This window comes from Polyodon spathula, chromosome 3, assembly GCF_017654505.1.
Source record: "Polyodon spathula isolate WHYD16114869_AA chromosome 3, ASM1765450v1, whole genome shotgun sequence".
NCBI lineage: Eukaryota > Metazoa > Chordata > Actinopteri > Acipenseriformes > Polyodontidae > Polyodon > Polyodon spathula.
Genome location: NC_054536.1, coordinates 17,650,193 through 17,674,199, shown reverse-complemented (window position 1 = coordinate 17,674,199; position 24,007 = coordinate 17,650,193). Strand labels below are relative to the sequence as shown.

Here is a 24,007-nt window from a genome sequence, read left to right as displayed (position 1 = left end):
CACTGGGGCGTGTCTCTTTAGGAACACGGGTAAGAAAAAAAATGACTCCAACAGGCTTCTTAAACTTCCTGAGTGTATTTCAAACTTCCTGAATGCAAATGAGTTGAGGATGCAGGGAGAAAACAGTAGTGGATGCTTACAATTTATAGAGCTTCAAGTTCAACTTTGAGATGCACGCTCCATACAAGCTTTTTGAATGAACACTGCCAGCTCGGAAACTTTGTGTGAGCTCCAAAGGGCTTGACTGAGGCTGTTCAAATTCCAGACAACTATGTTCACTGCAGCTTTTATGACTTCAAGACATCAATATCCTATTCTACTCTGTTGGCTGTTTTGGGGATTTAACTGGTTTCAACTGAATACAAATCTTTTAATCTCAAAATACTGTTACTGTTACCTTGTCTGAGATTAAAATCTGCTAGTTGCTTCAAGTATTAACTATTTTTTTCAAGCTTATGATTTGTCTATTGTACTGTTCCAGGCAACTTCCTCTAATGACTAAGCATCCTTAAAATGAACAATAATACAATGAGCATTTTCAAATGTACAGAAACACACATCTCTTTCCTTTTTATTTTACTTTATATGGTTTAAGTATATACCAGTGAACCAGAATGAAGGGTGGTAAAGTGGCTTTGCTTCAACTGGACAGTTTAGTACAATAAAGGTGTTTTACTCACATTGCAATGCCTTATGATACTTGTCGTTCTGCATCTCTTAAATTAAAAGAGACAAGTAAACATGGCTAACACATTGGACTGTGAGTTAAAAAGACCAAACTGTCATGGCGAACCTGGGGTCATATAGTAATCCTATCAGAAAGCAGTGAAATGGATCAGGTATCTACCAATCAAAGAGCTGGGTCTGTCCATGTCCTTATACCACATAATATTTGTCAGCAATCAGAAGACAGTACTGAATGAACCCTCACAATTTGTATGCTACTGACACTTATCAATTAGCACTGATAAGAAATAATGCATCAAGTAAATATTAAGAGAACAACAACAGTTACATGGAAAGTTTTCTGATTTACTGATTTTCTGGGTCATTGTCCCACACCTTAAAATAAGCAAGGACACATGGCAAGAGTTAAAATTACTTCAAGCATGTAGCTTTGAAAGCACAACACAGCCAGTTATGAACATCTGCAGCCATTTAAAAAACAAAAAACAAAACACTAACTAACATCTAAATAATATATGTTAAAAATATATATTTTATTGAGACCAGGCAGTGGCCTGGTTAATTGACAATCTTGTAATATAATTTCAGATACTTCTCTATACTGTACTAATAAAGGTCTGGCTGTCAGTTATCCTGTGGTACATTTTTCAATTGGGTTAGTGAAGCTAAAATTGCCTTCCCGAAGCAGCTTTCAAGGTTGGAAAAGAAGAAAATAAATAAATGTGAAAGCTTCCTGAAAGCATGATTCATGATTGAACAGTCACATGTCGACTGTGCCATATATATATATATATATATATATATATATATATATATATATATATATATATATATAGAGAGAGAGAGAGAGAGAGAGAGAGAGAGAGAGAGAGAGAGAGAGAGAGAGATAGAGCGAGAGAGAGAGAGAGCGTATAGCATGGCTTGCATGCTAGTGAACCTCTTATATACTAATGAGTCGCTTGAATAATTCACTATGCAACTCTACATTCTAAATTCCATGACAAACTGCCATTTTATTTGTTATTAGTTGAAAATTTGTTAGTAGTTACAAAAAAAATTGTGGAATTAAAGAAACTACAGTATAAAATTATATTGCAAAAGTCTACCGGAAGCCATAACAGTACAGTATTTCATGTTGGATTTTAAAATGCATATTTTTCAATTTGTCATTTTTTCATTAAGTATATGAAAAACTGCAAAGCAGTATGTAATTCAGTATGTTAACGTAACATTATTCAGCAGGTTTCATTTGACTTTACGAAGCAAAATGTGTTAATTATATAGAGTGATACAAAATGATTGGCCATAGCTGTAGTCTTTATAAGAATTTGTAATAGCTTTTTTCTTTGGTAGCAATACATGTGCTTGTATCAAGCATGTGTCATACAGTGCTCCCTTGTTATGACTGACATATAAAAAAGTGAAGCGTTTATGTTAGTGAACTAGTAATAGGTCCTTACAGAGAAACGTACACATACACGGTATTGTGAACATTAAGAGTGAAATACCACATGGTAGCTCTGTGTACCACAACAACAGGCTAGTCTAATAACATCTACTGGATTTTGTTACGCTACATTCGAGGTGGTATTATCCTGACAAGAAATTATATGATTACGACATTTAGAAAATGTCAGACTAACCTTATGATAAGCAAATCCAAGTCTCATCTCCTACCCAAAAAATAAAATAAAATCTTATGATGAGTACAACATTGACTCACAACAATCAATCCTGGAAAGAGGGAAAAGATAAAACCTTTTTTTTTTATCTCAATTTCAGCCCTTCATCAGCAGCAATGCACTACTAGGATGCTAAAAGCCAAAAGCCACAGAATCGTATCTTTTTTCATTTGGTTCTGAGAAGATGAGTGGGCCTGATAAAGCTATCAGTGGCTCTATCCCTCAGAATTAAATGACAGCCAGGTTGATAGTACCAAGCAGTGCACTCCATAGGAAGACAGATTAGATAGTTTTTTAGATGGGCCGTGTCCACCAGGGCCAATCTGTCTTTCTAAATGGATTGATATTGGGTTGAGGAATAGGATTGGATGCAGAAGAGGTTGATCTGATGAAATACATGTATATCACCTCAAGTTTACACAGTTGCCCCTTTTCCTTTTTTCTCTTTTTCTAATTGTTACACAGCTCTTTGCATCTGAAAAGAAAACTGTATATTATGCCCCCCAAGGTCCCCAGCAAGTTTGGAAACCAGATAAGTAATATTATTCCAACATTCCCCTGAATATAAATGTTATCTCCCATTGAGTAAACTATGTCCAGGAAATTAATTAACTTTTTCTCCTCTGACTCTAATTATTCTCAACATGGAATGGCACGGACAAGATGCATAAATCCATACTTATGTTTTGGCATGTTACTGATAAAAGCATGCCAGTCAACAGGGGAAGCAGCTGTTTGGTGAAAGACAGGCAAGCATCCATTGAAGGGGTGGAGACAATTTGAGGAAGTACAACACCATCTGGTTTACAAATAGAGAGATCTTACCATGTAGTTTCACACATCATGCTTTAAAATAAAATGCCATGTGTTGCTTTAAAAACTGTGACCCACATAATGGATGTGAACAACTGACATGAACAACAAGTGTGTTGTTAAGAACTCCGCATGGTGTTCAGTATGTTATGTAACAATGGAAGGTGGATAAGGTAGAAAAAAAAAGAAAATTACCTCCAAAGTAATATTTATTTCCAGTCTTAATGTGGAGTGGACTGTTTGTCCGTACAGCCGAGGCCTCATCTCCATCAATGGTGAGCATGGCAAAGTTTTCTTTGGCCAGGAAACGCACATTGTGCCACTGACCATCATGAAGTCCAGACCCTAGAATATAATAACAACAACAACAACAACAAAGATAAGCAAAACACAGAAAGCAAACCTGCTTCCAGCATTGACAAAAGTGCTGGACAAATAATGAACTTTGCACCATTATTCTTTTTTTAAACAGGGTTGACATGTCTGATTAAACCATTGGAATCGAAATACTTCAAAGAGCCCATCTTCAAATGAATGAACTCATGAAAAACAAGCCTGTTTTTTTTATATATAAAATAATGCAAGTTTTATTGCTTGAGTGTGGGATGTTTGAACTCTGTTATTTGAACATTTTCAGCCTATGCACCAGTGTTGGTACTACCTTCTAATTGAGCGTGGGAGCTTTCTTCTTAAGACCAATAAAGTTCAGGATTACTTCAGAGTACCTCTCCAACCTATTGACCTGCTATGTCCCTGCACACAAAGCGGAGGTCCTCTGACTCTGGCTTGCTTGTTATACCCAAGCAAAAGTGCACCACACTGGGAGAGCGCTCTATTAGCTTCATGGCCCCGACTCTCTGTGGAACTCTCTCCCAGTTTTAGTGCGTGTAGCTCCCACAGTTGCTTGCTTCAAATCAAGTGAGTCTCGAATGTGTTAACCCTACCTCTGTCCTTAGAGTTCATAAACAAACGGAAATATGTTGGTATGCTTAATTCATTAACATTTACATGATTATAAGTTTAATTAATCATCTACATCTGCATGCGTAAATGCAGATGTAGATGGCAGCTCTTTAATGGCAGCACTGGGATAATTGTAGCACGAGGGTCGCTATAATGGAATGTGCTTTTTTAGCATGGTACCACAAGAGTGACATTTGTACATTTTGACATAACTTATAAACACTGGTAAACCAGTGCAGCTACACATTATCACATTAGTAACTATCTGCTAGTGTGTCAAGATTAACTCATATACTACAAACCTGTGAAGTCAACTAGCCCTACTTAAAAGTAAGAAATAAAATAAAACAATGTAATTTTGGAAAGCTAGCAAGAAGCAACAGCTACAAGAAGGAGTTCAATTTTAGCATTTCCTTGCTAATCCAGTTAAAATTATTCCATTATTTTCTAAAACTGTGTCTTTGCCTTTCCCTAAGAGGTTGGCAGACCAGGATTTCTATGCATGTTTTACATTGTTGCTGTTGTCATGCTTCGCCTGGAAGCGTTATTTAAAAACACTAGAATAGCTTGAAGTGGCAACCACTGTGATTCAATTCTCGTAATCCTCCTCAGGTGCTAACATTGATTTGCAATGCAGTTAAATACACATTTCAGGCAGAACGTCAACTTGAAGCGATTGATGGTTTGAAACATGCAGTTTATTCTCGCAAGATCTGAGGTCTTTAAATTCTGACTTAAGTTTTCTCTATTTTGATCCAGATGTACCTCTAGGATCAGACCCTGAGTGCCCCTTTAATTTTACTTTGTTTCAGAGGTTTTATTTATGCAAGAACACTTTGAGAACATACAATCACAAGTGCAAACAGTGTCATCCATCTACAGTACCTATATTAACAGAAAAATAACACATATTTTATAGGAATACTTAAGATCTGTTATTATAAGGCAAGGGTACATTAAATTGGCATTCTTGTACACTGCATCATTATGCAACCAGTCACAGATTATGTTGTTCTAATGGAAACTGGAGCTACCGTATATCACCTTTGTAAAATTCCCTTACTACGCAATATATGCACATTTTTTTGGTCTTCTGACTCCTCATGTGGACCACTATACCTGTATAAGATGTCTACTCAGCAACAATCACCGAAAAGCAGATGGGTCGCAATTACTTCACCAGGGGCATGATAGTGGGTGTCTGTGCAGCTGGCTCGGGCCTCACTGCAGAAAATCACCACTGGAAAACACAACTGAAAGGGGCAAGCAGGCTATGGCAGATCAAGCATTGTGACACTAAGCAGACATGCTACAGTGACCCACATCACAGAAACCTTCAGCACTAGATGTGATCCACCAGTTTCCAGCTTTGTGGGTGTAACAGGCAGTGTTGTGTGATGCACCTCTGTTACAGATTCTGTCCCGTCAGTGAGGTGACATGAGACTAAAAGTTCTATAGCCAAGAATTCAGAAGAGCCCAGCTCTTTTGCATAGTGGTTAAGACACTTGCTTGAGGTGTGTGGGGTCACTGGTCTGTGACCAGCCTCCGCCCTGTTACATGGGCTTGGTAACAAAAGCTTCAGTGTAGCAGTTCTAATATCACTGACATGTTCACAACAAATATCAATAAATCATTTAAATATACTATATTTAAACCTAACTTCTAGAAATGGTAGAAGTAACCTTCATAATAACTATAATAACTAATACACATACTTATATAAATACATTATTTAACAACATTAATCATAAGTGAGGTTGTATTACATTACATAATCTGTGTTGGCTTGAGATCGTTTTCCTTCTCTTACACCACAAAATATGAAATAGCTGCCTCCCTTTTCTGACAAAGAAGACTTGGCTTGTGAACCAAACAACAAGCAATAACAGAGTCTAGCATCAGCAAAACAAGAACTCTTAACATGGATCAAGGTATTGCGTTAGATGTTTCATAGTGGAGGCAATGACACCCTGCTTCTTTGCTTATCATATGAATCCAGTATTCTAGAATTGCAAAAGGAATAGAGTGTAGGAATACAATATAACACATAGAAACATTCTAATATGTTATTACCAAATAGAAAAGTATTTCTGTCGCTTGTCCAATGTTGCAATACAAAAATCAAAAACACACACCTCTCAGGTTATATATTGTTTCGTCTAATCTTACATTCCATTGGGTAAAACAAAAAACAAAACAAAAACAAAAAAACTACGACAATAAACATTTCAAAATGAATAATAAACAACCTAACGAAATAATACCTGATGCATTTATTTCTGTTGTACCTTGAAGGTCTGACTTTGAAAAAACATTATGAGCAAAAAAAAAAAAAGTTGCCCTCTTTGATCTACTGAAGCACAGGGTTTTCACAAAGTCCACGTGCAAACATGCATCTCACTCATCAAAGACATCTGTACGTTCACCCCAATGCAACATGCCACAATATCTTCCCACACAAGTGGTGAAACTGTTGCAAATACTGACACAATTGCCTGTTTCAGCTGATAATTGTTAGTATGCTGCATACACCATTAGTGTATCAACATCTTAATCTCTAGTGGTGTTTATTGACACAGGAATAAGGTTATACCATTGTACCTTAAGCATGCTACATTCATTCCCCTCTGGTACGCAGGCTGTGCGAAGTATACAGTAGGTATATCGGAATGGAAACAAGCCCATGCCTGTTATGTGTTTTTAAAGCTTCATTGTGATATAAAGTGCATGTGGCCAGTAGAGCTGTAGCCTGTAACCAAATACAAATATATTGCTACTATGACAGTTTGCAACAGGGACTTTCAGATTTTTGCAATTTCATTCATTGCCAATTCTCATTCATTGGAAATATGCACACTTGTCTTTTCAATCTTTAACTGGCTAGCAGCAACCCACAAATACAGCCGGGCCTTGAGGAATGACAAATGATTGTCAGTATTTGCCTCTCTACGAAATAAATATTATAGAAACACTCTGGATCCTCCCGAGGGAGGAAGTTTCTTATCAAGGCTGTTTCTCCTATCACATTCACCTTCACTCGGCACAGTCCTGATAACACAGGGCAGAGTATAATTGCAGTTCACTTTCTGAAAAGGAAATTGCTGTCTGATACATTCTCTTCATAGCTGAGAGATACGTTTTTTCTTAACATTCTAAAGGCTTGCACACCAACGATATTTATCAAACCCCTTTTATACTGAAACTTCCCCCTTCCTTGCAGCCATTTCAAAGCATGGTCATTTTCAAAAGACAATGCATTACCTTTTGAATACGGTAATTTGGGAGGATTTACCTACTTGTAATCTTACTCGGAGAAGAATACTTGTTTTCGATTGAACTTGGATGATGCAATCGGAAATCGACGCTGCAAAAACTGGAAGTGGCTTAACATTCATCTCTTAACAAACCCACTGCTTTATAAACGGCTTTAACAGAACATTATCAGCCACTGAAACAGGTGAATCTCTGCTTGACTACAACAGAAAGGGGTGTCTACAACAGAAAGGATCAAATACTGTTTACTTTGGCTGCATAATACTTTTTTTCTGTTAGGCATATTTCTAATCATTCTCCTTCTAGATAGCAAAATTACTGCACCCTCTTAATCATGCAGTTATTGTCATTAGCTACAGTGCAGAGACATGATAATCACAAGGGGATTCCTTGTAGAAAGCCGAAACAACTGCTGAGATACCATTATAATGTCAGCGCATTTCCCTAATGAAACATCCACAGAAGCATTAGTAGACAGATTACAAGCAATGTCAATGTTGTATTTGGAATTCATTTTGCACGCAGGCCCTGACACGGTAACACCCTGACACTGATATGGTACCGTGGTATACTATAGTGGATTACCACTATATATTAGTTCATATAAATGTAATTGGTATATTAAAATATGAACATTTTAGCACTGTGGTACTAGTCCATACTATTCTAGCCTGTATTATGTAACCAATGCTTGTTAGTAAAAATAAACCTCTATATTGTCACTGTGGTAGCAATGCATTACCATTGAAGTTAATTTGGCAAAGGTTATATTTGATTATCCCCTGACAGGAGGAGTTAATTGAGCTGCTATGGCATTCAGAAGTAGCTGACCAGATCATTGACAAGCCTGATGCTGATTTAATTGCAGTTTATTTCAGAGCGTTTCCCAACAGGTGGTATATTCATTGCTCCACTAAGCATTACTGACCATGAGTCACGGCTGTGGGAAGGGGCAGCCAAACATAGTGACTGACCAACCTGCTTGAGTACTAATAAGACTGTTTTGTGAAAAACAAATATAAGCAAAAGCTAGGATCATGGCACACACAGTAATTCTGAAAAAACATCACCTCTTGAAGAGGTCCTAATTGTTTCATGAACCACTTGCTTGCCACTGCATGCACTAGGTATGTACTCCTTGAGTAATGCACAAAGATGTTCTTGAAACTGTAATTATTTTCCTTCAATTAACCTTGCTTTATTTATCTTGTAAGGGGACTGTTGTTCAAGGGATTCACCAGTGTGCTGCACTCAATTAGCACTAGCACTGCACAGCTTGCTTCCATCTAGGCAGGGATTTTGAAATTAAACAATCTTCTCCAGTAAGAGAAAAATGGCTTTGAGGGGGTGGGATAGATTAATAAGCATTGATTGACAGATGCCGTTAGTAATCAAAGTCATAAACAATGAGCCAAACTAACAAATCAGCCAAACAAATCATGAATACAGTTCAGTGCATATGAATCGAATATTAATTTAAAAGGGGCTGGTTCATACAAATACATTACTAACACATATTATGAAATACTGACATGTTATGTTACTGTTTTAGCAATAAAGTTACATTTTAAGTCCACATGCACTACAGTGAACAGCCTAGTTTTATTTCTCAAGGCTTTTGTTTCTAAGCATGTCAACTGAAATAAAACAGATTTAATAAAAGTAAAGATCAACACACAGTGTAGCCATTATAATAGACATGGGAAGGATCCTCCAAATGCCTGTGCAAAATAACGTCTCTTCTAATTTGTGGATGTTGAACTTCCATTGAAGTTCTATTTCAATTGAATATTGTACATTTTGATACAGTACATGACCTGTGAAATAAGCATAACAACTCACAGCCTTTTTTATAGCATTAATCTCTGTGGGTTTTTAGCTACCTCTGGATAAGCCACAGTATGCCATTTGCCTTTAGGCTATTTCTTGAGTGTTCAGGAACCTTTTATTGACTTGGAAACTCTCTTGTTCCATACTTTATTTCTTTAAGGGTAAAAAATGTACATTTCATACATATCTTTGTAAAGGAGTATTCATGGTTGCATACAGTAATGTAAAAAAATCAGGCATCAGGAATCAACCAACTACTGTTAGTGGTTTGTCAAAATTTGTGTGCATTGACCGTATGGCTCAATTTGAAAGTAAAAAAAAAATATACAGAAATTACAAATCAACATTTTTTAATTGCAATTCCTGTTGTCTGTAATTCTTTAAGTAGTGAGCACAGATTATGCAAAAGATAAATATACTTGGAATGTCTGAAAAGTCTATCATTAGTGTACTGTTCTGTTCTGTTTGGGTTTTCTTTAATGGTGACAGAAAAAATAAGATAGCTGCAGAAAGGATGTACACTAACCCTAAATCAGCCTGTAAGAGCTCAGGCTTTCTCATGGCAGGTATTTTCAGTTTACTTTTGCTACTAAGTTTCTCCTTGTGCTTTGGAAAACACAAGAGTGGGGCCCAAGCAGAGGCTGAACACAGTCTCTAGCATCAGTTTCAGATACAATTTCTGTAATTGTGATAAAACCAACTAGAGAATGAAGGTCTTTTTTTGAAACAGGCTTCTTGATTATTTAGTAGTATGCCTGGAATGGCGTTGATCCTAAAGTTACTGGGCCTATCTTTTAAACTAACATAATATTCTTCTATATAGGTTGTGTAATTCAGGGGACAAGTGAATGCTATATCTATATCTAATATCTAATAGTAAATCAATCAGTCAATCAGGTGTATAATCAACCATCGTAATCTGAGGATATTTTGGACGTCATTGAACACTGGACAGAAATGAAAAAGTTATTTTTTGCTATAAAACACTGCGTTTTACTTTTTAAATATAAACAAACTATACACCGTTTAAAAGCCCTGGTTCTTAGCTTACTAATGAGCAGTTTAGTTTTGTTCTATTCTTGGGTTTACCTACCTTTTTTGTACGATTTGTGTGAGGAGTGAAAATTACTATGCAAACATAGTGGTTAAACTTTCATCTGTACTGCTCAGCTTGAAGCTACAGGCAGATCTGCTCTGTATTGGCATAATCTGCAGAAATCACTGATTTGCGGATATATTGTTTCTAATCTGTAGCCCTTTCCATGGCCAAGAAAATGATCTGTCCAGTGTTATCTCCAAGTACTGCGACTTCTTTGGGGTAACTCTGGACAGAACTAGTTCTGCATATGTACCAAGGATAATATAAAATTATTGTTATCCTTGATAATATATGTACTAACGTTACTATACTACATACTATTTTACCACATAGCATGTGATTTTCATCTCTCACTGATCATGTGAGGGTGTTAACATTAAATCTAGGAAATCAGACTAGGAAATCCTCATAGCTGAAGGGCATTAGATGGCAGAGACGGTAGAAATGGTTCAAAAGTATAAAAGAAAACTTGGTGCTTGAAGCTACATGATTATACAGAAGTCGTCTAAGAGGTGCTGTCCAGTTTGAAGAAGGCCTGTTGATGGACTCAATGTTCAGTGAAACAAAAACAAATGGGACCCAAATATTTGTTTGCAGGTTAACATTTCTCAGTTGATATTTGTTCTCTACAGCTTTTTGAGTAATGAAAGCAAAAAAAAAAAAAAAAAGTAGTTCAGTAAAGTTCTGCCTGCACAACAAAATTGTTTAGATTTTTTGGCCAAAATGCACATGCAATTTATTTTCTCCAGTCCACTATTTTTGTTTATTTCTTTTTTAAAGGTTTGTAATGTGTGCACACCCCTTCAAATTACATCAAGTGTTACAAATCTTTTTGTTTTCTCAAACAGCGTATATTTGTGCTTTAAAAATGGCTCCACTACTTCTGATCTAAGACTGTCCGTGTTTGGGGGTAACATTTGTGTGCCACGTTTTGTCAGAGGAATGCTTTTATTAATGACATGCTGTAAGGTGTTTTCAAAACTATAAAAACTTGTCTCAGCCAGCCTCTATAGTTTGGTGTAATGCATTGGTCTAGACCCCATGCCTATTGAAATTATCGGTACCCTGTACAATCCGGATGATTTGTAAGTCTTGTCTGACTAAAAGCACCAAGTCACGTGAATTTTTTTTTTCTAAATGTGTCAAGTATGTTACACAAATTAAACACATATCCTCCAGGTATGGTACATAAATCTTTGTTACATAATGGATAAAGTAAAATTGATATTAATACAGACCTTGAATTCTACAGTATGTACTGTTAGAAAAAATAAACATTTTTGATTCAAGTGATTCTAAATGAGGCAGATTTTACTGCACTAAAAAAGAAACTTAACAATTCAATGTCAAACCTTTCAACTATAATCCTTTCTCAAAGTAATCACCCCACTGCGAAGGCAGAAAAACAGCGCTATACGCTATAAAACATGACTGACATTCAAATAAATTCAAGAGCTTCTGAGCTTTAAATCCCTGCCCAAATTTACATCACAAAAACAAAATCAACACACTTTAAAGCCTAACAATATGCAGCTACTTATTTTGTTGTGTTGTTTCATATATTGATTGATGCTCACTGGTAGAAACATAAATATACAGTCTGAATATTTAATGGAGATACATCTGTTTTCTGGAAGCCATATAAAAGGTATCTGTGTTTGTTTTCATTTTCCTCACATTGACAATAAAGATGGTGTCAAGCAGGGGGTGATCTGACTAAAAAGCAGACCAAATAGTAAAGAAATACTAAAAGAAATTAAGGACAAACATGTTTAATATTAAAATGAATACGTGTGTGCCCAGGTTTGCCTCCTGAAACCATGCTTAAGGTCAGAATTAAAAAGACAGAACTTGTTTTAACAAGTGATCCTGAATTTAAACTTAAAACAATATTTCTTGCCCTTTACTAAATAACCTTTAAAGGGATTGCAATGGATCAGTGATATAATAGTATCACTTTGGTAACACTTTAATATTTTATACACCAACACTGTAAAGGTGATTTCAATTTTACCATCTGCATAATTCAGGAGCTGGTTGCATTAGACTTCTGCTGACACACTATTTTTGATAGTTTACATATGTCTACTTTTTCAGTTGTCAGATGTTTTCTGTTCTACAGTACAGCTATGGCCAAAAGTTTTGCATCACCCTATAGAATTAACTAATTTTGCTTTATAAAGTCGAATGAAACCTGCTGAATAATGTTTCATTAACATATTGAATTACATACCGCTTTGTAGTTGTCCATATACTTAATGTAAAACTTAACATAAATATTTAAATGATGTTAATTTGATGTTTTTAAAAGTATGACTCAATCCTAAAATTTTAAGTGATGCTGTGGGTAATAAACAACCACTGCTTGTTAAAACTATCCTTGTTAATTACTTTTTTTCTACAGTTCTAAACAGAGAGAACAAATATTGAATGACTCCACATGAAAAACAATAAGAAACTCACCAGTCTCATCTTATTCATTTGTGTGCCTGTGGAACAATGGATTGTGGGGAATGTAATTCCATAATTCCACTCACAATGCAAACTACAATAATAGTACTGTCTATCTACACAAAAACTTAAAATACAGACAGTCTTTGGGAGAAAAAAAAGACTGTCCTGGGAATGTATGCTTATTAATTGACCCAAATGTTATTGTCACCCTGGGACTGCAGCAAGAGCACAAATCATTGAAAGTTAAAGGTTTAAGACACGGTTCTAGAATTATAATTATTGTAAGAAACTAAACTGAGATTTTTACTTGTTAAATGCTTTTAATGTAATGATTTTGAAGGTTGCTGTAGAAGTGCTGTAGACAGGGTGACCAAGACGTCCCAGTTTAGCCAGGGCAGTCCCAGTTTTCCATCAAAGGTGGGTTTTTTTGCTAAAAATCTTAACGTCGTGGTTTTCAGCGACTTCCTGTAGTGTGACACACTCTAAACACCTTTTGTCAAAATAATGTAAACTGGTTTTAGTTTATGGCACCTGCAATGAAAACAAAATAAAATAAAATGCAAGGTACTAGGGTTATCAAGAAGATAGTTTTTATAAAGTAACTAACTCCGACATACGTGCTTATTCCTCGGAGCGCTATGCGTTTTCATTTAGTTTATTTATTCATTCAATATGAATCTATAATTGTGTGCAATACGGAAATTTTGTAGCTGTTCAGTTCTGGTGGAATTTAACCCAGATGGTAGGCAGACCAACGAGAAGTTGCAAGCAAATCAACAACGTCAATAAAAATAGAGCCTGGCACAGTCAGTAAAAAAAAAAAAAAAAAAAAAAAAAGAACAAAAAACGATAAGAATGTTATTATTATTATTATTATTATTATTATTATTATTATTATTATTATTATTATTATTAATAATAATAATAGTATAAAAGTAGCAATACGTATATGGCTAATTAAACTAATTATACATCTGTGAGTGCACTGAAATTAGCTTGCTGCTTAAAAAAAAATAAAAAAGATAATACTAAGAGTGAGAGGATGGCTACTTGAATAATCATTAAAACAGCCTATATTTAAATGTTTTAATTAGCCTTATCAATTTAACAATGTGTCCCGGTTTTGAGCTTTGAAAATCTGGTCACCCTAGCTGTGGAGATACATCTCACAGTTTTGGTATGTGTTTCCGCTATTTCCTCTATCCGCAGCTAAGAACAGCAGTGCACTCCATGTCTTTAACATTCACATTTGAAATGTGTAACAAACTAACAGGATATTGTGCTAATATATGTATTAGCAGGTCTATGGTTTACAATATCTTCAAAGATCCCACACCGTCCAATGAACTCGGGATTTATCAATGACTATCACTATGGTAACCTGTAGTAAACAGCAGGACTGGTCTCTACTTCCTCATTTCTCTGTTTTTAATATCTGTTGGATTGGTACAACATTTTCGCACTTTAAAAACTCAAGCAATATTTTACATTTTGTGGGAGGATAAAAAAATAAAAAAAAAATCTTGTAAAATCAGTTTTGCCTTTGCAATTCTTTAAGGATAGGAGCCTATACTATTTAGAGCAGTTGAATGGACCCCAGTAGGCTTTTCAAAATAGTCAACATTTTTGGAGCTATGCTGTTTTAATTGCGTATTTCCTAACTTTGCAGTGCTTTTTAAAGAAAGCCTGCAGTTTAATTGAACGACCGCAGAGTTTGATTCACATACCTTAATGTGCGGCATTTTTTTATTTTCAGATTGGTACACAACCAACAACTAGTTTTCCAAAACACAGAAAAAAAGGGGTTAGCATTATTTATTTGAATATTATAGTCAGTGCCAGAATAGTAAGGCACATGCAAAACACTGAAATACCCCTTGCTTCTTACTGGCTAATGGCACTGATTAAAAAAGAAATCTCAGTTGCAAGTCAGTGACTGTCTTGCACTCTCTCACTTCAAAAATCGATCAACTACACAATTGTAATATTTGATTTAAAATATGCCAGTTGTCTGATCATGCATTAAAGAACAATCTATACTGAAGGTCATTTTAATTAGGCCAAATCTTGCTTGCATCCAAATTTGGTATGTGTCAGATTCCTGCAAAAGTAAACTGCAAAGTAGTCATATTTCAATCTTTGACATGCGGGGGGGGGGGGGGGGGCAGTGGTATAATACACTGCACCCCTATCTAAACCAACAGCTTCTAAATCGCCTATGTGTGGGCTCAGCATTATTATGGTCTTTTTGGTCACAATTATGTAGGTTTATTGATAATCACATTGACAAGAGGCACATTTAACCTATCTAGTGGGAATCATCCCATATGTTCTCATTTTAAATTACAAATCACAACGCTTCCAATATGAAAGAGGTAAGCTTTGTCACACACACAGGTTATGGTTGAGAGGAGGCACTGGTACGGAATAGATTGTTTATTTGATTGTTATCCGTTCCATAAGGAAATTAATATAGCAGCTATTCCAGAAGGGTTACGAGTCATTACCCAGGTAAAGCATTCCAAACAGCGATTACTGAGAAAGACGGCAATGTTTTTAAAATAATGATCTTTTATTATTAGACTGAAGCAAAACTTAAAATGTTTGCTTTGCACAACGTTAGGAAGTTACTGAGAAAGCATGAAAACACCATTTCAGTGGTGGGAAACCTGAAGACCCCATGTCTGTTTACGAAGGTTAACCTGCACCCCTCCTAAAATAATAATACTTAACCAGTAGTCTAATGCTCTCCAGCAGCATTGGCAGGAAACTGTTAAATAGATATGTTACCTATATATTATCTACAGTGTACTCATATTTCATTTATTACACAATTAATGTCATGTTCTGTGTGTTCTGTATGTATCTCTCAGTTGTTTCTGGTCATTATTTGCCATGCTTACAAAATGTTCCAGCAGAAAATTGTCTCAAAATATATTCCTCAAGCCTAACTGTGAGGAAGTGAGGTAGTGTTGCACAGGCTTCAGTTAATAGCACATTACTACTTGCATATGACATTTAAAATGTAATTACAGAGTAATTATAGTAAATTCATAATTGTTCACAAGTCTTTATTATTTGATTTTCAGTAAGTTTTTACACTGGAAGTGAAGCTTTGTTTCCTTCGATAACCAGGGTATACTATCTTCTTCAGGAATTGAGACTGGGCTTAAGGTCAAAATATGTTTCTTTGCCAAACCGACAGTGTTCTATAGCACTTTAACTTCATTGTTCTCCATTCAGTGCCACTATAGTAATAAAGCCATGCTATATTTAAACAAATAAATCATATTTTTTAATTATTGAAAATCATCTTCATATATTCTGTAATTATTTACACCTTCATTTGAGATGGTATGAATTTCCACAAGTCAATTACGTGTTAGTAGTCTTCAAGTACTTTTACATAACCAGCAGCATAGAAGGAGAGTAACCTTCCGACTTACTCTCTTTTGAAAAGAGAAAAATTATGTAAAATTACTCAGAAATGCCATTACTCAATGGTAAGCACCATTACGTTCCTTTGAAAATAAATCACCTATGTCAGGAAGCGTGGAAGTTCTCTCGTCTGCTTGAAGAGTTGCTTTGATATATGCCCTGAGTCAGCAAATGTGTCTTTCTATAACATGAGAGCATACCCAGAGGGGAATGCCAAGTCTGTACTGAGGACATGAGTCTAATGTACTCTTCAAGTTTGCCCTATTTAATATACAGTGTGATTTATTGCAGCCATTTCATTTTCATTTCAAATCACACTTAGAATGTTGATATCTGTTTACATTATCTGCCAACATGGTAACCATTTTAATGCTGGCCATTGTGTAATTACATCATATACCAGGTTTCACCTTTGATTAATTGCTTTACCTTTCTTTTATCCTTCTGATATACAATTATTCTTTATTTCATTTCATTTTGCTTGTTTCTATAGAAATATAACATTTCTGCAATGAATTGTAGATTTGTAGTCCTGAGCAAGAGTTAAATCTCTGATTAAACTCGACAAAGAAATACACATTCCAGTATGCACAGTGGTAGCTCATAAGGTAGGGCAAAGTTTTGCAACATATTTTCATTGTCAGGTATCAGCCTCGGTACAGCTGTATGGTAGAAAAAATGTCAGCGCACAGCGTGGCTTTCAAATTTAATTGCCCGATTAGTACTTTATTGTACAAGTGAGGAAAATGAAGCATTCCTTGTTGCAAAATTAACATTACTAAATAGGATTGCTCTGTTTCATTCAGCTTAAAGGGAATTACTCTGAGAATATGCACAGCTCTATTTATTATCATACTAAGCATGGAAGTCTAAAGTTTAAATCTGGGCAAGCAACATGCTCAATACCAGCCCCAAATGTGTGTGTGTGTACCTCTACAATTAAAGCCCATGATTGCTTTTTCATTTTTCTTAAATCACCAATGCATTTATTTCTGATAAAAAATAAGTTGTTCTGAATGTACTTGGTGATTTAATTGTATTACAAATAAACTTCAATGTCAGGCAAAGATAACTGGGTACAATTCTACAGGCTACACTTATTATAGATTTATCAGACCAGAATACTGCAACCAACATAAGGTACTGCACCTGTGATTTCAGATATAATATTCTATATTAGTACCAAGGAATAACAGGATAATCATTGATAAGCATCTAAATCTACCATATAATTCTGTAATATTTCAGAGATAAAAGTGCTTTTTTTATTATTATTGTTATTATTTTTTTAATCATGCAGTAAAGCTAATATCACTGGATCCTATCACCCAAGGGCAAAACAAAATGTTAGGTTAATTGCTTTTACCAGTTTTTTTTTTTTCATTATTCCAATACGGTTACAGTGCGTACATATCTTCTGTCATCAGCCTTTCATCACTTTAAATTTGCTGTTACGACCTCCTAGAAAAGTTAGTCTACTTCTAAGCAATAACCAGTTTTTTGTTTTTTTGTATACATTTAAAATGCAGGTTTAAGTCTGACATACAATATCTTAGGCAGGTAGGTAAAACATTTTTAAAAAGTGATTGTATTCTTTTATGTCCTTCAAGACAAAGCTTGTTGAACAAGGGGAAGTAAAAAATGTATGTTATTATTGCACTTGCTGTAACATTGCCTGCTTCAGATTCTCCTCTTCCTCTTAAATGGCATTTGTATCACAAGTCCACTACAACAGCCTCAATGAATTTCTAAATGTCAAACAGTAATGCAGATTACTATGCACTGATAACTTGTTGAATGTAACATACAGAAATAAATTGTAGCTAAATGTAAAATAAATAATTGGATTGCATCTATCTCTTTGACCTCGTTTTTATTTTGATACGTACAGAAGAATTATCACAATATACAAGGATGTGGAAAATGTGAAGGAAAATTGAGTGACAAGAAGTTGCAGTGGCATCATTTGATTTCCAAACGAATCGCAGCTTAATACATGGGTGATACTACGACCTTAACAGAACCATTAGGAGACTACAGACCAGCACTGATAAACATTTTACAGTTACGGCCAAAGGTTTTGCATCACTTAAAATTTAAGGACTGAGTCATTACAAAAAAATTAAAACATATGAACACCATTTAAATCTTTCATTTAACAACATGTAATAAAAAAAAATACAAAATTATATTAAAAAAAAGTCTACCGGAAGCCATAATAGCAGCACAGTATTTCATGTTAGATTTTGAAATGTCACATTTCTCAATTCTTGTCACTTGTTCGTTAAGTATATGGAAAACTACAAAGCAGTATGTAATTCAATATGTTAACATAACATTATTCAGCAGGTTTCAATCAACTTTATGAAGCAAAATTAGTTAATTCTACAGAGTGATGCAAAACTTTTAGCCATAGCTGTAGACTTGGAACAAATATTTCATAGTTGTTCTCATCTGATGGCCCAGAGAGTTATATTATACGGCAATGAGGCAATACATTGGATGACAATGGTACGTAAAAATATGAAAAGTTTAACACTAAGGCTTACACAACACTATTGTCCATTGTCCTTAGTACTGATCCATTGCTTTGCCATTATTGTGTCGCTGCCTTACCACTGAAAATGGTAAATTATTGTAATTGCAAAAGATTTCAGCCTAAGTGTAAACACATCTTCTTAGCAATGAGAACCCTTCAAATTAGTCAGTGCATGTATTATCATAACAAAACACCTTTTTTTATGATAATACATGCCCACCTCCTACTTCTAATCATGCTGAGAACAGTCCCTTGCACATTCTTTGTTGTGAGATGTATTTGTCACACAAAAAATGTAAGTGGAACTAAAACAACAATTAGTTGGAAAGCACATATAACTGTATAACACACCATTCAATTAAAAAGAAACTGACTGAATGATTAATTAAGGCTCCAGCCACAGGTGTATAATTAAGGTGATCATGGGTGTTAGTTACAATGGTTAGAGGTGAAGGTGTTTTTGTGTTCCGTGCTGTCGTGTCTCGTTTGTTTGTTTTTACGTCTCTGTGAATGTTTCTTGTAGCCCTTTTGTTTTGGCGCTTGTGTCGTTTATTTTGTTAATGTGTTTTGTTCTGTTTAATGTTTAGTGTTTCATTGTTTTTATTTCTTTATTAAACATGCGTATTCGCTCTGAAACTGCAAATTCTGTGTCTGAGTCTCCTTTATTGGTCGTAACAGCCTGGATGGTAATGTTGTCCTATCACAGGATCCAATGCTTTTCAAACTAAACATCTGTTGAACACCCATCTCTTGAATACTGACAATGGTCAGATCTGCTGTATGTATTATGCATGTACGAGACTTCTCCACTACGGCAAGCAGCCTTATTCATTCAAGCAAGTAAGGACTCTTAAGGTCCTGTACATATGTTTACACAAACTGAAAATGTGAGAGGGATACCAGGATTGAAAACAGTGTATACACAAACAGGTGAACATAATTCAGATAAGATATTGTAACAAAGGGCTGGCACTGGGACAGGGTCACTTACTTGGCCGCAGACGCTGTTCCCCTGTACTGGACTATTGGTGCAACCTTGCACCAGCGCTGACCCCAACCAAGTACGGGAAACGGCTCCCGGGGATCATTACGTGCATCTGGCAGGAGCCAGGAGGAGTGGGGGTGATAGCGGCCATTGATTGGTCTGGGTTAACCTACAATATTGCAATGTTGTAAGGGTTGTGGGGCATAAAAGAGGCAGCCTGCATGCTAGCTGGGGGTGGAGAGTTGGACAAGTAACCAGTGTCACCTGACCTGCATATCCTGTGCTTTTAGTTACAATAAAAGTGATTGCTGCTTTTGAAAAACCCCTGTTCCACCTTTCTGTTCTTACCAAGTCATTACAATACTAGCTAAATGAGGATGTCAGTCATAATAATAAAATGTTTACTGCTGTGGGACAGAGGCTCAAATATCAACACAAAAATGAGTATCTAAAGTCTAGAAAAGAAGGCAATTATAGATAAAGTCTACAGGGAAATTTTAACTAGCAAGAATTTAAATGAAAGCTCATTTAAGTGTATGTGTGTGAGGCATATTACAAACCTGATTTATACTAACAAAACTAATTTACTCGAAACAGGTATGATAATTACATCCTTTCACTAAGAAAAAGTACATTATAATAAAGTTTAGCAGTTCAGAGGCACGCAAGCACTGACGATACAAAGCACTGATGGTACAAATAACAAAGTTCTACTACAATATTATTAGAATGTTCTAGAATGCTGTCTGGTATGTTCTTCTTTCTACCCTACTGTACACAATCAATACAGGTTCATGACCACATTACTAACCATTTCACCTTGTGGATAGCAAATTTGTATTGGCATTGAGATTTTCTAAGTCAATGTGAATTGGTGCTTGTGACAGAGAAAGAATGAATCACGGTTATAAATCTCCCTCCCGACCTATGATGGTGCTGTGTAAAGGGACTGGATGGTCTGGTAATTCATTCCAGGAAAAGGTGGAAGGCGGCCATCCAGAAAGGGGGTGGAGCCACAGTATGCCAAGTCATCGCCCCAGATGGGAAGCGATGTGGCAATCGTGGATTGGATGAAAAGCGATTGCACTCGCTAACCAAGGGGGGGTGGCTGAAGGTACAAAAGGGGATGTGGCCGAGCAAACTGCTCCTTTGTTATGATTGTGAGAGAACTGCAGAAGGAGAGTAATAAAAGAACCATGAGTGTTTAGTGTTTGTTGGTTTTGTCGTACTAATTGTAAACGTTTGCTCTTGTTAGATGGCTAACATGTACCGGGAGCTGTTGCTAAAGACTAGCACCAACCTGGACAACACTACACTACTGTTCACTAATAAATTGTATTTCATGACTTGCACATTGGCACTCACTCTGGACTTGTGATTTTGTTAGTGTTGCGTGTGTTTATACTGTATTTATTAGTTTAAACTGTTCAATACACATTGCTGTGCATTGCCTAGGATTATTATTTGTGGTCACCAACACGACCTGGATTACAAATAAAACAAATAAAGAATTGTTTGGACCATGAACTTTGCTGTTTGTTTTCTGTTTACACATTGTATCACCTTTACACCTGCGCACTGCAAACCACTTTGCCACTTTGCTTTTATGACCTTTTCAGTTTGTTATATACCCCATTATACCGGGTATACTTTGGACGTCATTGAACACTGCACAAAAATTGAAGAGTTATTTTTTGCAATAAGGTAAATAATCTATAAGCCCTGGTTCTTAGCTTTCCAGTGAGCAGTTTAATTTTATTCTATTCTTAGCTTTACATAACTTTTTTGTATGATTTGTGTCAGGAGTGGAAATGGCTATCTTGAAGCTCGCAGGCAGATCTTCTCCATATGGTTAGAATCTGCACAAGTCACTGATCTGGGGATATATTGTTTCTAATCTCTAGCCCTTTTCATGGCCAGGAAAATGACTTGTCTGTTGTTATGACAACATAACTCAACTTTTTTGGTGACATTGGACATCAATTTTATGCACAGGTCAAACCTCCCTCTATTTTTCGTGTTGTACATTGTCATGTGATTTTCTGCTTAGCACTCAAATCATGTGTGCATGTTAACCAGAAATCTTGTGATAAGACTTTCCTTCCAGCTAAACCTCACAGCTACCTAATGGAAAAGTCAACTTCAACTGCAGTAATTACTGGGATGGTACCTGACAAAATAAACAATGCCAAAAACTCACCAAAGAAAACTTGGTGCACAAACTTACCATAATTTTAACAAACTTTCATGCAGAAAGCTGTTGAAGCCATAAGACAAAGAAAGCTTACAGTTGGAAAGGCAATTTGGAGTCACATGGAGCACGCTACACAGCTGCATAACAAAGAAATGCACAAGCAAGCCTGACACACTTGACAGGTTTCAATGATGAAGAGGAAGCTGCTATTCGGGATCACCTTATTAAAGAATGTGCTTTTCCTTTTGACCAAACTGACCTGCGACTGCTGGTCAAGAATTATTTAGATAAGACAGGATGGAAGGTGGGGAGTTTTAAAAACAATGTACGAGGGGTAGTATGGGCAGCTTCTTTCCTCAGAAGGCAAAAGGGCACACTAACAACAAAATTGTGCCAAAACATCTGTCGAAAACATGCTGAAGTGACCAGAGAAAGCACTGCAGAATATTTCAATAATCTGAACGAATCTGTTGATGGCACTCCTCCTGATAATATTACAGTTTAAGATGAAACCAACCTCTCTGACGACCCTGGTAGGGCTACTTGTATATTTAGATGTGGAATCAAATACCCAGAAACGGTCAAGAACTCCACCAAGACTTCCACCAGTTTTATATTTGCAGGAACTGCCTCAAGAAAAATTCTTCATCCACATATTGTCTACAAAGCTGAGCATATACAGGATGCCTGGACCAGTGGAGGGCCTCCAGAAGCAAGTTACAACTGTACCAAGAGCGTCTGGTTCGATGCATGGTTCTTTGAAGATTGGTTCCTTTTAACAGTTCTTCCTTACTGTAGAAGACTTCAAGGCACAAAAGTTTTGATTGGAGATAACCTGTCCTCCCACTTCTCAGCATCTATTCAAACTGCATGCTGGGTTACTGACATCAGATTTGTCTATTTCCCTTCAAACAGTACCCACCTATGCCAGCCTCTTGATGTGGCATATTTCAGGCCAATGAAGCACATATGGAGAAAAATTCTCCATAGTCTTTCCTAGGCTGCTTAAAAAGCTAGTGTGCAAACTTAAAGCAAACAGAAGTGAAAATCTAAAGGCAGGCTTTGCAAAAACTGGAATATATCCATTGAATCCCTCTCCAGTAATGGACAGGTTACCATCAGTTCAGGATAGCAGACAGCAAGACCTTGACACCTCTGTGGAGTCAACAGTATGTGAATGTGTGGTGGAGCTCCTTTCTGCCATGAAGGTGAACCTGCCCCAAAAAGACACAGACTCAAAGTTAATGTCATTGCAGGAAAAAGCATCGGTGTAGAAGATTGTGGCAGAACAGGGCTCTGCCCTTGGAAACACTGGCAGGGATGGAGTTAAATTCTCCTCCCTGCCCAGGTTGATTGCCCCAGGTGGGAGCAATCAACTGATGTAATTAATCAATTATCATTTAGCCACCTGGCATAAAAGGAGACCTCAGCCTCCCAGTAGGAGGAGGGAGCTGAGGAATTAGGTTGGTGGTATTTGGTGTGTGATTTTAGAATTTTGATAAATTCAGTGAAGGCATTGCCCAGCCTGGAAATGGTATATTTTATATTATTATTATATTATTGTAATTATATATTTTTGTTAGTTTTGCTTTTTGTCTTTCTTTTTGTGCTTAAATCACTTTGTTTTGGCCCTTGTGACCTTTTATTTTTGTGTATTTATAATAAAATAATTATCTTTTTGAACTACAGACTGTCTCTGGGCCTCTATCCACTCACCAGCCTGCCACATTTGGTGTCAGAAGCGGAATAGCGCCACCTAGAGGCTCAGAGCAGTATTTTTTATTATTTTTTTTTTTTTTTTTTTTTTTTTTTTTTTTTTTTTTTTTTTAAAAAAAGGGGGGAAAGAAGAGCAGACAGCAGCAAAGGCAGGACAAGCAGCAGCTGAAGAAATGTAAGCTGCTGCAGCCACCGGTGGAGGATCCACCGCTCCCAGAGCCAGAGAGGGAGGAGGATCTGCCGTCGTCCCCAGAGCCAGAGAGGGAGGAGGATCTGCCGTCGTCCCCAGAGCCAGAGAGGGAGGAGGATCTGCCGTCGTCCCCAGAGCCAGAG

The 24,007-nt window shown here is 36.3% G+C and overlaps 1 protein-coding gene across 1 annotated transcript in view; it reads right to left on the bottom strand.

Moving 5' to 3' along the window:
• The window catches only part of cntnap2a (contactin associated protein 2a), a 471,866-nt gene that overhangs the window by 198,195 nt on the left and 249,664 nt on the right, over positions 1–24,007 (bottom strand). The window contains exon 9 of the mRNA XM_041244554.1: positions 3,378–3,527. Coding sequence (XP_041100488.1) covers positions 3,378–3,527 — 150 coding nt within the window. The remainder of the gene's footprint in view (positions 1–3,377; positions 3,528–24,007) is intronic.